The sequence below is a fragment of the Xiphophorus couchianus genome, chromosome 7 (assembly GCF_001444195.1).
Source record: "Xiphophorus couchianus chromosome 7, X_couchianus-1.0, whole genome shotgun sequence".
Classification (NCBI taxonomy): Eukaryota; Metazoa; Chordata; class Actinopteri; order Cyprinodontiformes; family Poeciliidae; genus Xiphophorus; species Xiphophorus couchianus.
In genome coordinates this window covers 7,729,532-7,746,735 of record NC_040234.1, presented here as the reverse complement: position 1 = coordinate 7,746,735, position 17,204 = coordinate 7,729,532, and the positions used below count along the sequence as shown (strand labels likewise).

General features: G+C 41.4%; 1 protein-coding gene across 1 annotated transcript in view; it reads left to right on the top strand.

Moving 5' to 3' along the window:
• slc49a4 (solute carrier family 49 member 4) overlaps window positions 1–16,962 on the top strand; it is a 51,980-nt gene extending 35,018 nt beyond the window's left edge. The window contains exons 8-9 of the mRNA XM_028022145.1: window positions 1,946–2,128; window positions 15,304–16,962. Coding sequence (XP_027877946.1) covers window positions 1,946–2,128; window positions 15,304–15,419 — 299 coding nt within the window. The 3' untranslated portion in view covers window positions 15,420–16,962. The remainder of the gene's footprint in view (window positions 1–1,945; window positions 2,129–15,303) is intronic.
• Window positions 16,963–17,204: the final 242 nt, after the last annotated feature.

Sequence of the window (17,204 nt, the reverse complement as noted above, 5' to 3'; positions counted from 1 at the left end):
TTATCAGCAGCTGCAAGTATTGTTTGAAGGCATTCTTGGTAATAAAATATGTTGTTTCAATGTGGTTTTTACATTTTGTGTGTCAGTACTAAACATAACCTATGTATAAATCAGCAGACAATAAATTAATGACGGACCCGCCCAACGGGTCACATCTGAGGCTAACAGTAGTCACCACACTGATGCCAACTCAGCAACTTTGTCGCTAAAGTTTGCAACTTTTCAGACAGAAAAAAATTGGTATCGGCCAAAATTTGTAATCAGCAGGAAAGACTTTTTTAAAAATCAGTGATCGTCCAGAAAAATGCAATTGGTCCACCCCTACTGATGTACCTTATTACCAGTCAGACGTTCATACCTACTTCCAACTAAATACATAAATAACCCAAAAATACAGTCGGGTTGTGACTCAAAACCTACTTACCAACATAGAAACCCACTCCAAATATTGGTTAACATAGAATCCACAATTAAGACATGAACGAGTGGGTGGAAAACAGGATTATCTATAGAAATATCACATATGCTAAGATGGAACACAAGGTATTCTATCTCAGCATGTGCTAGATGTGACCCAAACACCTTTTTGTGACGGGGTGACAGTTCACTTACTCAGAAGGCAACGAATGGATACAAGTCTTTTATGTAACAAATATTTATAGATCTGTAGCGCTAAATTCTGGTCGTGTTCTCATTTTTACATTTTCTGCCAGCTTACAATATTCAAAGCATTCCTCAGAGATGATTAGTTATCGTCTTCCTTCAAAGGGTCTCCTCCTACCTTTTGGGACCCGACATACAGAAAACACATCTCCTTTTGAAGGCAGCCTCTTGGGGGCGAGGATTCCCAGTTGCAAACCTGTTCTCAGGAATGCAATGTACCTCAGAGGAGCTGCGATAAAAGGAACATGCAGACACATTGCCATCGTTTCGCTGAGATTAGGAAGAAAGCGGGGACTCTGGCACGATGAGTTGGTTTCTTTACACGTTGGCGTCACCTCGGATCGAATCGGTAGATGTCGAATTAAAAGCTCGCCCGCAGAATAAGAAATTTCATTTTGATGTACTGTAGGATCCGTGACATGAGCTGCATCTTAATGTGGCGTGCGCAGGCGAACTAAAACCAGTGATATATTGCAAAATAAATTGAAACTGAATTTGTCGGCCAAGGCAATCAACATGTTTTTGTTGCACGACATGCCAGACTGGTACAAGCAGTCTCCCCAACCCCAAGTGGAGAGTAAGAATTAGGACAGGATACATCACACCTCACTCAACTTTTTGTAAAGATAGTTGCAACAATTATGAGTCCAGAGCTAATATATTCATCATTGAATATTTTCCCCAAAGTTAAAGATGAATTATTTAAAAGATTTAAGTAAGAAAGAAGAAACTGAAAACACAATTTGGTGGAAAAACAAATTGCTGTTCTAGAGAAACGTGTTTTATTCTTACATGTTCTATTAGCTTGTGCACCTTCTGCTTCCAACCTATTACTTCTGAGACAGCGCTCATGAAAGAGAAACATCATAATTATGAAGTTGAGCCGGAGAAACACATTTCGAGTGACAAACTAATCATGTCACACCGAGGAAAAGGGGCAAAAGCACGCTGGAATTGGGTTTGAGAAAGAAAGCCATTTACTGTGAAAACACCTACAGTATTTTGGTTTCCTGTTAAATTGCCACCTGGAGGCCTCGCTTACTAAATGGACCGTTGTGTCGTGGTGAAGGTCCGTCATAAATCTGGTGCTGGTAAAAAAAAAAAAAAAAAAGGTGGAGCAGGAAGCCCTCAAAGGTTGAATATATCACTCCTGTTCCACAAACTGCATCCTCGTATCTTTCTTTCAGAAGAATCGCTCGGGTTTATTTTATTAATGTGTTGCTTTAAAATATATTTATTTCTTTATTTATTTGGTTCCGCCGTTTGTTTTATCTCTCCACAGCCATCCTCTACACTTCCTGCATCCTGGTTGGCATATTCGTGAACAGCAGTGTGCCGATATTCTTCGAACTCTTCATTGAGACGGTGTACCCGGTCCCTGAAGGCATCACCTGTGGTGTCGTCACCTTCCTGGGGAACTTGGCTGCTGGACTTCTACTCTTCTTCCTCACCTTTTACCCAACAAGTAAGACCAAAGGGCTGAGATTACCTGTAAAAAGGTCAAATCAAGTTTATTTGTGTAGCACATTTCAGTAACAAAGTGATTTACACGATAAAAACACAACACAATAACAAACAAGCAATAAACGTTGCATTTTGTCAGATGCCATCATCAAAAAACATACATGTCAATTATATTAATCAATGTTCCAGTTGTTATTAATCAAAAGCAGCTCTGAAGAGGCGGGGTTTTAGCCTTGATTTAAAGAAAGTCAACGTTTCGGTTGTTTTGTAGTTTTCTGGAAGTTTGTTCCAGATTTTTGGAGCATGAAAACTGAATGCTGCTTTTCCATGTTTTGGTTCTGGTTCTGGTGATGCAGAGTAAACTATAACAAGAAGACCTTATCATTTTAATCAGCAGAAATCTTGAGGTATATGCACATCAACTTATTTTTTTTACTTAATTCCTTTATTTTTGACTGTTGCGTGCATTTCGTTGCAACTGTTATGTTTTGCATTTTTTGCATAGTTTATTATATATTTTCTGTCTTTTATTTATCCATGTTAAGGGTTAGAGTTTTACATTTTCATTCCGGTTAATTAATTGTAGAAAACGTAAAGCATTTAACCTCATTTTATTTCACCAAAAGCAGAGGCTTCGTGGTTGCCTCGGGAACGGGGATCATCTGCAACCTTACTTATGTAAACACACATGAACTCCTGTTTAAATGGGTAAATATTAGACATCCTGGTGCACCTGGAAGGAAATGTTGTTTCTAGGGTAAGCTGGCCTACTGGAAGGTACAAACGTTTTGTTGCATTTCCCTCCTTTTATGTCTTTGAGCTGGCTGTCAGTTTATGTAGCAATTCGTGCAGGGATGGGACATCTTGTCACCTGCATTTCTTCTGTCTTCCAGGCAGTTGCTGTTGCTGTGTGAATACTGGTGCAAACTCAGAACCATATTGTTATTTGGGATGCTTGATTTTTTTCCCCTCCATATTTCCTTGCTTAAAGATACTAGAATCGGATTTACCTTTGATAAATCACCCGTGGTGTTCAATTAGAGGCTGTACCATCAGTGCGGCTTCACGTGTTGAGCAGCAGTAAGCAGGGTTGATGCGTCTGCGGATTTATCTTTTGCCGCAACGGGAAGTGTTAAGGGACGACTTAATCAGAGTGAAAGCGGCTTTGAAATCTGTGATCCACAAGACAGGTAATGTTTTCTGATTTATTTGAAATGACCACATGCCAGTACGAGGATGAATCACGGAAGAGACAGAAATACATCAGGTGTGCACTGATCTACTGCAGCCTGACACGAGAGCTGAACTTATAAAGTATACATGATGCATCCTCTGCTCGGTATTTCTCTCTGCATCTCTGAATGATTGACTACATGGTGTGGCTGAATGCAGGATTCGGCACATCTAAGTATGTTGTGTGCATAGGGTGTGTTTGCGTGTGTGTGTGTGACGGGGGAAGCTCAGGGATGTTTAAGTCAGATCTCCACAATCAGTGTGTCAGGAATTGAAAAGATCAGGCACATTAGAAGGAGGCTTTAGTTTCTCCCTTTTTTGCACTTGCAACCTTGAAGTTGATAAATAGATAATGATGCACCCAAGGTTTCTTGTTCGAGACTTCTCCTTGCTTCAGGCATAGTAAAGGGAGCGTGGAGATGGCTGCCACGGCGGTGGATTGCTAGCTTCTTACTCGGAAAGCGTCTCTGAAAGTCTGCTCCCGCATCACCTTGTCTCAACAGGCATCGTGTGGTGCTTAGGGCTGTAAATTGACCCAATCCTGAGATTTGTGTATATTTTAGCATTGAATTTTCCCTCTTGTTCTTATTCTTCACCACAATATGAATCCAAAAATAATAAATCAAATCTCTGGTCTGTCTTTTAATTGCTCTCCACGTTGTGTAAAAATTTCCTGCTGAGCTCTAAAGAGAAAATTAAGACATGTAATTTTTAAATGTACAATTTCTTCAATTTAATATAAGAATGTTATGGACAACACTGACCGTCCTCTCCATTGCAAAACAGAGTGTCTTCAGTCGGAGACTTCTTCAAATTCGTTGTAATACAGATTGCTGTATTTCAGCAACAACTCTTTAATTAAATGAGTTGCAACACAATTTAATTTCCCTTTGGGATCGATAAAGTATTTTTGAATTGAATTGGTGACCAGCTGGTGGACGACTCAAAGATCTGATTCTCTTTTCTGATTAGAGATTGCACCATCTATGATGTTACTAAATGAGAAAGATTTATAGTTTTTACTATTTTCAGCATTAGTAAGCTGTTGTAGGTAAAATAAGGGGAATTGCAGAGATTTAAAATAGCTTTTTAAATGGAAACTGTATTTTCCACAACATGTTGAGACATTCCTGTGATTCATTTGGGCTGCGAGAGAGTGAGAAAGAGCAAGACGTATTATAGCAAACTTGCTTTTTTCTTTTAGAGCTTGTCTATTTGTAAGTGTTGGTAGCATTTTGGTAGTATCACTTACGCTAATGAGGAATCTGTGCAAATAGAAAAGATCTCAAAGGCATTTTAAAATGTCCTCTCCCAAATCACTTTGTATTTGTTTTAAAACCCTGTTTTTATAGATACTTTTGCCTCTGCTCCTAATATAAATAAGGCGGGAAATCTGGAAAAGATTTTGAATTCTTTTTGCTTATATCGTCTTGCATTACAGTTCTTCTAGAGAAATCCAGTTTGGCTGAATCAGTATCAACAGGTCAAATCTTCACATAAACCGGTCATCGATCAAAACCATCTAGTCGAGGCTCCTCTGCTACATAGTAATTGTCCAAGTCGTCTCTACATGCCCTAAAGGACTGATTAACAATAAGATGGTGAGTTTTTGCTGTATTACAGACCAGACCAAGGGTTAAAAGCAAGATTTAACAACAAGAATGTAATTTAAACATGAGGTGTTTCTCTCATCTTTGGTTCTTAGCATTTACTTGAATCCAATCAGACGCAGTAACTGGCAAAACGTTCTCGAAACTTCACTGATGTACAGTATCATGGCTGAGTTTGTAGAACTGTGTCGTTTTCTCCAGATTGTTGCTGGTTTGGTACAACATTGGTGTTGATGTGCAACTGGACACTCTTATTTCAAGAAGAATATTTCTTCTTGAAATATTTCAGAATATTTCAAAGAGCCGCTGACCCTGAGCGTCTAGAACGATCACAGGGTTCGTTGCCATCCTGAACTAAACTTCCCATTTCCGAGGCATTGATAAATGCCCCTCACAGCAGGCCGCTGTTGCCGTCATTTTTCACTGTTGGGGTGACAACCTCAGGGTGATGACAAGTGTTGGGTAAACACCGCCGGCAGTGTTCGCCGTAGTGGCCAAAAGAAATCTGCTTTTGTGTCATCCAGCCTCAGGTTTGAGGAGTCTCCAGGAGAGGGACGTTTGGACAGTAATCCACACCTGATTTCTTCACAAAATGTCACCCCATTGACCCTCAGCATCACTGTTTCTCCATTTCTTTCTGTTTTAAGGCACTAATCATTGGGGCTCTTCCTTATTTACATAACTTTTCATCAAAAAGGGTTTGATGAAAAGTCAAAAACCTTTACTTGATAAGCTCTAGTAAAGGTTTATAATATGTATATGAAATAGTTATTTAAAAACATCTAGGTAGCTTCTTTTTTGTGGCAATCATGTAACCCCTGGCACAGACAAAAAGAAGATTGACTTAAGTACTGTTAAAGAAGCAGGTTTTTACGTCCTGAACTCGAGACACGCTGTAACAAAATGCAAGGGTTGTCTCTTCGTTTAAATAGTTGCAGCAGATGTAATGACTTTAGACACTTTAATACCAAAAAAATATATTTTCTTTTTGTGTCCCAAAGACATATCACTGCTCAGAGTCAATTTTAAAGTCAGCAACATGCAGTCTGTTTGTTCTTTGGACTCTAAAACATTTTGTGATGCTACAGGCAGCCACAAAATGTTTCTATCCAAGTTTCTTGATAGGATTTTTTTTTGTACTCTGGCAGTGTTCTTGATGCTCTTCTACTAAAGTCGGATTTTGGTCCTCACTGGAGAACCTGCACAGCGACCGCTGTCTAAGAAAAGCACAACACATCACAAAGGACACTTCTCACCCCGGACATTCTCTGTTCACACTGCTGCCTTCAGGCAGAAGATACAGAGCAACCAGAACAAGAACCAACCGTCTCAGAGACAGTTTCTACCCGATAGCAATAACAAAACTAAAGGCAATCGAAAACAACCATTAATCATCATAAATGATGTATGTGAGAATGTGGCTGTTCTTATTTAGTGTTTGGTTTTTTTTGCCAGTTTGTTGATTCTTGCGTTGTGTGTGAATTGTGAGACAGTTATTTTTTTGTTTTTGGGCATGTGCTGACTGATGGCACCTTTTGAATTTCGTTGTTCTTGTGACAATGACAATAAAGATTTATCTTATCTTATCTCTGGTAGTTGACAGTCGATTTTCTCACCTGAGCTGTGGATCTTTCTTTTTTGGTGCTTTCTGACAACCCCCTGAGGCATTTTCAGAAGATCTGTGCTTACGTAGAGATTAGATCACACACATTTGGACTCTATTTACTAATTAAGTGACTTTTAAAGCAACTGGTTTCACTTTGTCTTTGTTACGTAAAATCCCATCATGATTCATTGAAGTTGGTGGTTGTAACGTGACTGGTTAATGATCGTAACAGATTGTAGTGGGCTTTTATGCGACTTTGCAGCATGTTTTCTATTCCACTCTTAAATTTCCACTCTTATAAGACACATTCTGCTTTTAAATATACGTGCAAGTTGTCCAACTTTATATTGCCTTGTGACAAATGAATGAATCCGGTTTTGTCTTTAAAACAACATTCTGTTCTCCGCAAGAGATCACTCGTGCAAAAGAAAATTGGATTATCAAAATTCACTTTGGAAGTATTCCAGTGTGCGTCTCATTAATATGATTTTATCCTCGCTGTGGTCTCATAATGGATGAGGAAAATAAGATTCAGACTTTGAATCGAATCAATTCTGCATCAGCGTCATCTCTTCGAAACCCGGTAACCTCTCGCTATTGAAAACTTAGCAAAACTGACCTTTTAAAGAAAAAAAAAAAAAACCATCCCCTTCTTTTTCCACTTTAAAGTTTTCCCTCTGGCTGCCCACTTCCTCCTTAAACAGCCAGAATTACGGCGCTGGGAGCAGGGAGGCGGTTATGAATTTACCCTCTTGTTCATTGTAATATCTCTTAGAGGTTGGTCGTGGATCAGTAAGCTTTGATAACTTTCAACTTCATTGTGTTTTGAATATTTAAAAAATGCAGGCCCCCGGGGCCATATATGTATATATTGTCGCTCTCTTCGATTCCGTCTGCAGAGTGTTTGTGTCATTGAACAGGGAGCACAGGGTGGAATGCAAAGCAGCGGAGGGGCATTGTAGAACCAAGACTGCATGTGGAGGAGGAGGAAGGTGAGATGAAACTTAAAGGGTGGCGTTGAGTTTTTCCCACAGAGCGGTGCGTTGTCAGACCTCCTACGTGTTGGGGGGGGGGAGGCGCATATTATTGAGCTCTGAGGAACAATTGCTGCTCTGCTTTAGTCCCAAAACCAATTTCTTTTTGGTTTCTGCTAAAGTTTGTATTCAGTACTGAAATAAAATTGTCTTTAAAACTCCCATAAACACTGTGGAGGTTTTCAGGGAAAAAGACAAACTTTTAATCATGGACTCAGACAGTACCGAGACAGCGATGCTTTTCTCACAAAGAAGTTATAAGTAGTATTCAGGAAGACTTTCTGTACGCATCTCAATGCATCATTGAAAAGTTAACTTAAGTGTCAAATTGAATTATTAAATAAAATGTACTTTTTTGTGATCTAATTTATTTTGATACACTTGTAAGATGAAATGATTCTTTCTAAGTAATCTTGTTATCTATACCTAATTCATCATGAGGTGTGACCCCCCACTCTTCCCCTTCCAATGCTTTCATGCAAAAGGCCAATGCCGTAAAGAAGTCAGCGTCATTAATCACATCCCCACTCTGACCTCAATTAAGGCTCATAAAAGCCATAAGATGGCCGCCGACACCCGTTCCTGTGCCGATCAGAGGCACTGTTCTGCTGACACTGGCAGCAGTTATAATAGGCTGTTAATATGAGGGACTGTCGCCGCTCACACAGCTGCCCTCTGAATGTGATCCTACAGATAAACCATTTCCTGAAATGATGCTCTTGCTCCCCATCACGTGACTGACCTGTCGCCAAGTAAGATAATTGCATATACGATCAGCTTATTTATTCGCCTACTTTGTACTACACCACTTTTAATCAAACTTCATTTACTTAAAACAGAAAATGGACAATTCTTCCTACTTCTGCGATAAAAACAACAGCAGGTTGGCCATTACAGTTATAGCTGTGTTCACCAATTAAATCGATACTTTGATTTTACAACATTTTACAAAGACATGGATCTGACAGTTTCCAGTAGCACACTCTACAAACTAGCATTGCAAATCAGTGTCATTAAAAAGCAAAAAATAATAGTTGAAAACATTTTATGTGGCCCAGTTCATTTTGTTTTATCATCTAATGGTCATTAACCAAACTTTCTTACTAAACTTTCACTGTCTTCTCCAGATGGATTAGTTTGTTTTTACTTTGTCCTTCTTATAGGGTATCTATCTACCTGCCTGTCGTCTTGTCTTTATATAAAACAATCAGTGTTTCTGTCAATCTCATCCTGCTTATTGTAAAATTTCATCTCCAAAAATGACTACAAAATGTAACTCCAAACGTCCCTGCTTGAATCCCTATTTCAATTTAGCATAATAAAAACCATGTTAACTTTGTTTTGTGCTGGTCGTAGAAGAATGTCAGAGATGTGAGGTTCAGCGGGGGTTCATGTATTTATGTAGGGATTTTTAGACTTTCATGAGGTTTCAAACTCTCCTGGTGTTAATATCTGTGATTAGTTCTTTTTTCGTCTCTTTCCTTACAAAATGAGCAATCGTTGACTTAATAAAATTGTTCAGCATAAGAATGATTGTCACTCTGTTTTTAAGTCTCCTCCCAATCGCTCCCTCCTCCCCTGTTCCGTTTGTTAGGTATTTCAGCTGAGTTTCTTCCAGACTTTCTGACAACTCTGTCCTTAGAAATCAGAGATCTCGTAAATCTTTCAGCATCGCATTAGCATTCCTTTAAAGCCGTCGCCTCTCCCCCCGACAAACACGCTGAGTTTCTCCCAACTTCAGATGGGTGAGCCTCAGACAAGAAAGGGAGAGAGTTTGAGACGGAGAATGCTCGTCAGATAAATACACTCCATTAACCTACCTCCATGCCTGGTCTCCTGCTGTCCAACTCACACAGTCCTGATTAATGAGGCCGCTTCTGGAGTCTTGACTTCTCTCGGCAGACACCTACATCCCAATCCCTCAACCCCTCTGCTCTTGAACCACATGCCTTTCATCTTCGTGAATCCTACCCAATGTCCATTTTTTCGTAGAAAAACAGGAGCATGAAGTGTGCGACAGTGTAAGCCTTATAGTTTCATCTGTGTGCTCATAGACATGGAGACAACACTGTGTAACTTGTACTGTAGTTGAAGAAATAGTGTTGTCTTGACTAAGACTTGTACAGAGTGACACTTGACATATGCCGGGTTCACACGGCAAGATTTTAAAATCGTCTGCCAGCTTTCCAAAAATCAGAGACCACACACGATGATAATAAATCTTAGGGATGACAGGTTTGATAGTATAGTGTGACGCGACACTATACTGCCAAACAAACCGATTTCACTCACTAACATTCCAATTTCAGACAGAAAATCTCTCAGAAGAGTAAACACACAAGGCCAGCTAGGAAGAAGCAATGGCGATAGTTTGTGGATTATATCTGACAGAGATAAAGCAATACAAAGACATCTTCAATGTCCGCTGGGCGTTCTGGTGTGCCATAGCAGTTGTTTAGTTTTCTGTGTGTATTTTGAATTCCCCGCAGTGTTACTGTCACCTCGCTTTCTGATCAGCTAAAAGACATATTCAACAGGCTGTGTTCTGATTTTTCATCGGAGAACACCACACAATTTATCCTGCCAAGACAATCCAACGTCAAATATCCATCCATCCATCTTCTTCCGCTTATCCGAGGTCGGGTCGCGGGGGTAGCAGCTTCAGAAGGGAGGCCCAGACTTCCCTCTCCCCAGCCACTTCCTCCAGCTCTTCCGGGGGAATCCCGAGGTGTTCCCAGGCCAGCCGAGAGACATAGTCCCTCCAGCGTGTCCTGGGTCTTCCCCGGGGCCTCCTCCCGGTGGGACGTGCCCGGAACACCTCACCAGGGAGGCATCCAGGAGGCATCCTGGCCAGATGCCCGAGCCACCTCAACTGGCTCCTCTCGATGTGAAGGAGCAGCAGCTCTACTCTGAGTCCCTCCCGGATGACTGAGCTTCTCACCCTATCTCTAAGGGAGAGCCCAGCCACCCTACGGAGAAAACCCATTTCGGCCGCTTGTATCCGCGATCTCGTTCTTTCGGTCATGACCCAAAGCTCATGACCATAGATGAGGGTGGGAACGTAGATCGACCGGTAAATCGAGAGCTTCGCTTTTTGGCTCACCTTTCTCTTCACCACGACGGACCGGTACAGCGCCCGCTTGACAGCAGACGCTGCGCCAATCCGCCTGTCGATCTCCCGCTCCCTTCTTCCCTCATTCGTGAACAAGATCCCAAGATACTTGAACTCCTCCACCTGGGGCAGGACACCCCCCTTGACGCGGAGAAGGCACTCTACCCTTTTCCGGCTCAAGACCATGGCCTCGGATTTGGAGGCACTGATCCCCATCCCGGCCGCTTCACACTCGGCTGCGAACCGCTCCAGCGAGAGCTGCAGATCATGACCTGATGAGGCCAGTAGGACCACATCGTCTGCAAAAAGCAGAGACGAGATCCTAAGGCCACCAAATTGGATCCCCTCAACTCCTTGGCTGCGCCTAGAAATTCTGTCCATGAAAGTAATTAACAGAATCGGTGACAAAGGGCAGCCCTGGCGGAGTCCAACTCTCACCGGAAACGAGCCCGACTTACTGCCGGCAATGCGGACCAGACTCTGACACCGGTCATACAGGGACCTGACAGCCCGTATCAAAGGGCCCGGTACCCCATACTCCCGGAGAACCCCCCACAGGGCTCCCCGAGGGACACGGTCGAACGCCTTCTCCAAGTCCACAAAACACATGTAGACTGGTTGGGCGAACTCCCATGCACCCTCCAGGACCCTGCCGAGGGTGTAGAGCTGGTCCAGTGTTCCACGACCAGGACGAAAACCACACTGCTCTTCCTGGATCCGAGGTTCGACTATCCGACGGACCCTCCTCTCCAGGACCCCTGAATAGACCTTGCCAGGGAGGCTTAAGAGTGTGACCCCTCTATAATTGGAGCACACCCTCCGGTCCCCCTTTTTGAACAGGGGGACCACCACCCCGGTCTGCCAGTCCAGGGGAACTGCCCCCGATGTCAATGCGATATTGCAGAGTCGCATCAGCCAACACAACCCTACAACATCCAGAGCCTTAAGGAACTCCGGGCGGATCTCATCCACCCCTGGAGCCTTGCCACCGAGGAGCTTCTCAACCACCTCGGCGACCTCGTCCCCAGAGATTGGAGAGCCCAACCCAGAGTCCCCAGGCTCAGCTTCTTCAATAGAAGGCATGTTGGTGGGATTGAGGAGGTCTTCGAAGTACTCTGCCCACCGGCCCACAACGTCCCGAGTAGAGGTCAGCAGCACACCATCCCCACTATAAACAGTGTTGGTGCCGTACTGCTCCCCCCGCCCCCCGAGACGCCGGATGGTGGACCAGAATCGCTTCAAAGCCGTACGGAAGTCTTTCTCCATGGCCTCTCGAAACTCGTCAAATATCCAATTTCGAATATTCCCAATTTTAGATCTCTGCCGTCCCGACGTCTCTCCGAGTGTAGCAGATCACTCTTAGCACGCCACACATAGCAGAAATATCTCCTAAGATTATCTTGAGCTATTCCGATAATCGGTGTGTCCTTAAGATTATTGGAAGGCAGAAGTCAAGATAAAAAATCGGCATAAAAATTCTTGTGTGAACCATACTTTAGACTGCAGGTCTGGGACTCAAGAAGAAGAGTTATTATCTTTTCTTATAGTAGTTGAAAATAAGTCAGTAAGTCTGGGTCAGTTTGCTTGTAATCATAACAACCGCATTAATGGGACTAATGGGCAGTATGGGACTAATGGGGTTGTTAGTCATGAGTTACTGGTTCTACTCATTGTTCTTTGGGTTGATGTCACTTATCGCAGCATGTGAGTAGCACACGTTTGAAGGTGTGAATGCGTGTGTAGATGAGAACACTGCACTGTTGGTGCTTAGAAAGATCAAACCTGAGGGCACCTGTGTTGGGTTTCTATACTTAATCACTCCTCTGGAATCCCCATTCTGCCTTGCAATCTTCAAGAGTGCTGTAGATGAATTACTCAAGCTTGACGCTCTTCTGCGTTGGGACAGTGCTTTTGCCTGGCTGCTTTTTAGTTTCTCCACTGCAGAGGTCTAAACATTCCTCACTGCCCAGGACTGCTTGTATCACATCACCGAGTTTGTGTTTAGGGGGTTTTATCCGTCAGGGAAACCAGTCTGTGTTCAAAATACAATATATGAAATGTAGCCTTCTGAGTCTCTTGGACACTTCATCCACATTTGGAATGACAATGTTTTTCCAGCTGGTTTTTTTTCCTCCTCTATGAGCTGGGCAGAGTGTTTTTTGTTGTTTTTATTTATCTTGGCTCACTTTATAAAAGCCCAGTTGGGGTATCTACTGCTCAGTCAGATACTGGTTACCCTAACGGTCCTATCATCGACCTTAACATCCCTATTAAATGTGATCAATTTATAAGCCTGAAGCTCCCAGCTCATCTTCAGAACTGAAGAAACCTTTAGGTTTAAATGTCTTTAGGAATCAAGAAAACAAGTTCAGTTACGTTCTATTTAAGCACTTTTAAAAATAATGCCCTGGAAAACTGAGGATCTAGCCTTGTGTTTGTATTCATAGCAATTACTTTAGCCTAACATCTTATTCTCTCACTTCTGAGCTTGCGTCATTGATACTACCTGTGTTTCCATTGACCACATAATTGCACAATTTAGCATTTCAAAAAGAAATTTGCTTAATGGAAGCGACAATCGTGTTGTCACTTTTCAACAAAACGTTTCGCCGCTAATGGAATCACTTTTTTTTTTTTGCATCACAAGTCACATGATCAACAACTGGATGTTGCCACTGATGCAAACCACAAAAAAGACGGCGACAGGACGTAGTTGGAGGATCATGGCGCCACATTCTTTTTAATGATTTATCGCACAAACAAACTTATTCACATCTGACTTTAGTTATGTTTCTTATTTCATGGAAACGTCGCTATTTCAAAATTGTGTGTTCCTCGACATTAGTGAAATATTGACAAAATTCTCTGCACATTTATAATAAAAAACCCAGCTACTGACATTTACGGTTCTTTAAAAATAAAAGCACCCCCTCTTTGATTAATTCAGTCGCTTACTGTTGAATTGTGTTAATATCCCACGTAAAAAAATTTTTCTGTACGTAGATTTCTTTTCTTTTTTTTTACTTTCTAAATAAAGCTGGTAAGAGTTTGTGTTCAATTTGGAAAGGAATGTTTGAATTAATAACCTTCTGCAGTTCTGTATTGCAGGTAGACCCTGGATGGCTTGCATTAGATGAGAGAGTGTTAATTTTCTTCACTCGAAGCAAAGCCGTTGTGCGTTGTGGCACGTTGTCCTGGCATGTGTCCCAGACCCCCACTGTTTGTTTTGACCTGATTTTCCTATATTTAGTTTGGCCTGCTCTCTGGAGCAAAGCACCACTGCCTCTCTACTGGCTGAGATTCCCTCGCCAAACAGGTCAAGTTTACCAGACTTGGTTTTTTTTAAAGACACAGTCAAATTCCATCTGACGGCTGTTTATGTTTTATGTGTTTTAAACGGTCTTAGCATCATTTAATTTTGATGAAGAGAAGCGCGTGTCTTAGATGTGTTAAAGGCAATGTGGAATTAGGGGTTCGGTGGTGGTGTGAACTTCCCAACCTGTCCAACAAATTCAGCATTAACAAAGACAGCAAGAGCAACTCCCCTGTGCCTAATGGAGCCTGAACAAACCGGGGCAAATAAAACGGCTCACTCTACACAACACTTAGGTTCAAGTGTAGGTCAGTGGTAGCAGGGAACTCCGCCAATACCATTGAATTATTCAGAATGATTGTAAAAGAGCAGCACAAGCTCATATTTTTTTTATGGCATGTCAGAAATTCTCATTGATTATATGTTAGCCCTGTGCATAAATCACTTTGCATCTGACCAACTCATTTGGGTTCAATATATATGTTGATGACTCTTTCGGAAGGTGTACAGTATATATCAATATATTGTGGTGTATTGCTCAGGATTTATGTACGTACGGCTGAACTTAGGCATGCTTTTATTTGTGATGCATTGGTAGGCTGCGTCTGCAGACTTACAGTTCATTCGGAAACGATTCACAGAGCTTCACTTTGTCCACATTTTGTGATGTTGCAGCTTTGTTTCAAAATTACAGCTGGTAAATGAAATGGTAAAACCAGGAGTCTGCGACCTTTACGACCCAAAGAGACATTTTTTACCCTCTGATCAGGTTCAGCGGTTCTAAGTAAATAAAACTTACTTAGCGCCACAAACGTTACATGAGTTTTAAAAAAAAAAAGGATAACATAATTTCTGATGAATATTAATTACAGGATTTATTTTTTTTTTGGAATATTTAAAGAACGAGCATTTCACTTAAACTTTTACATTAAAAAGATCAATACTTTTTTTTCTATGACATGTCGATATGAAAATGATTAAATGCAGAACAATATTTTTTCATTTGTGAACCTCTGACTGCAGCGACAAGCACAATAAGTTGTACTTACTTTTTTTTTATCAATATTACAATAAATGCCACCAAATATTGTGATAAGAGTTTAAGAGCATATCACCTGCCTCTAAAACCTATTTTAGCATGTTTGTTGATTTTTTAAAATCATTTTAGCCAAAGTTTCGGCTCCAGAGCCTCAGGTTGGAGACCCTAGCTCTAAACTTGTACTAAAAACCTCGTGTCTGAACTTTTGTCTTTTTTTTGTCTCACGCAGACTTGTCATGGCTGAACTGGTGCGTAACCGGCTCATGTCTATTCAGCCTCGTCCTCGTCCTTTTCTTCAGGGAGTCCTACGATCGTCTCTACCTGGACGTCTTTGTCTCCGTGTGACGCTTACGAGGAAAGAAAAAAAAAAAGACGAAGAAAATCAAGGCTATTTAAACACCTACTCTTGCACAGTAAAGAGGAGAAAAGGGACACTGAGAGCAAGTTTGTGAGACGTAAAATTTTAGGACGTAAATGTATATATGTATACCTGTAAAGCCCCGGTGAGGGTGATGCACGTTTCCGCCATACGGAGGCGTCGTTGTTTACATCTTAGAAGTAGTTAACCCAAGCTTTGATGATGGTTTGACCTGTTTTTAACGGTTTCCTCTGTTTGTCCGTGAAAGAATTGAGGTGGACCCACCTGAACAAACCGTTTGCCCCTTCGCAGAAAGTTTGAGATGGAAAGTCACTCTCCGGAAGCTTCCACTCGCCTGATCTCAAAAAGAACCTGGAAAACTCTCCTCGAAGTTTACAAAAGGGACGTCAAACAGAGTCCAACTCAACACCGAGCGACTTTCATGCACATTGAAGTAAGGACTAGTCCCTTCAGGAATTAAACTGGGACCTCCTTGTGTTTTAGTGCTGGCCATGACTCACCAGGAGGCTTAACTGACCCTACAGCGTTAAGCGACCTGTGATGTTGCCTGTCAGCAAAAAGGCGAGGCACTTGAATTGTGTTTTATGGCCCTCTCAAAATGAATATTATGCAAAAAAGAAAGAGGGATGCCGTCAGATCGACAGCTGGACGCCAGCCAAAGACGCGGACTTGCGACCGGACTCACCGGCGCTTCTCGTTTGGAATGAGAAGCGCATGACGGAGGGTTTTCTTTTCAGTTCTTCAGCCCACTTACAACTAATAATGTCCATAATTTTAACGTAACTTTAATTTGTTTTGTACAGCTTTTTTTTGTTTTTTTAAATCATCCACTTTTCTTCCTAAGCGGTGTGCCAGTATTTATTGAAACAAAAAGAATGTCTCAACACTAACAACAACCAGAAACAAGAAGTTTGATGACGGACCTTTTTTTTTGTATATATACAAGCCTACGAACGATTTTTTTTTTTGTTCAAAGCACCAGCAGAGTTCTTTGCAGCAACTGACTTAAAAAAAAAACCGCAAAGTAGCCCATCTCACGGATTTGCTGCCTGATGAAAACTACAACAAAAGCATCTCCATATTAACAAAGCGAATCTCTCCTGTAGAGGGGGAAAAAAAAGGTTTTGTCTAACATGCTTATTTTTTGGTGGGTTTTTTCCCCCCCAGAAACTATAGAAAGTATTTTTATGTTTTTCCTCTGGAGATAAAAAAGGCTGCGTAATTTGTTCCTGGTGCTGTTTTTCCCTCTCTCGCCTTGTAAAGAAAAGGTTCTTTCACCTACAGATGTGTTGCCTTAATTGTCCAGTGCAGTGCATTCAACCCCCTCCTCCTGTCCACACTGTGAATATTTTATCTCTGGATTATGTCAAAGGTCATTTTCTGTTTGTTTGTTTTTTACACTAGGTAGCGTCCTAGGATTTGGTTATTACTTTGTGTTCCTTTGGGGTAAAACAAACACGACCGTCAAAAATGTTCAGCACCTTATTAAAGTGATGATTTTACAAATTACAGCGCACATTTCTGTCTATTATTATGGTTTGCCTTTGTTCTAGTCTTATCTATTTTATGTGATAGATTTACACAAAGTCATGAATGATTGTGGTTAAAAATAACTATAAAAAAGTATATATCTGTATGGTTATCAAATAATGTTCCAAAAGTTCCAAGAATTTGGAGTTGCATTTCACAGAAAAATCTGCAAATACTGAACTGCGAATAGGCGTAAAACTTATTTATGAAGGTTTTTTTGG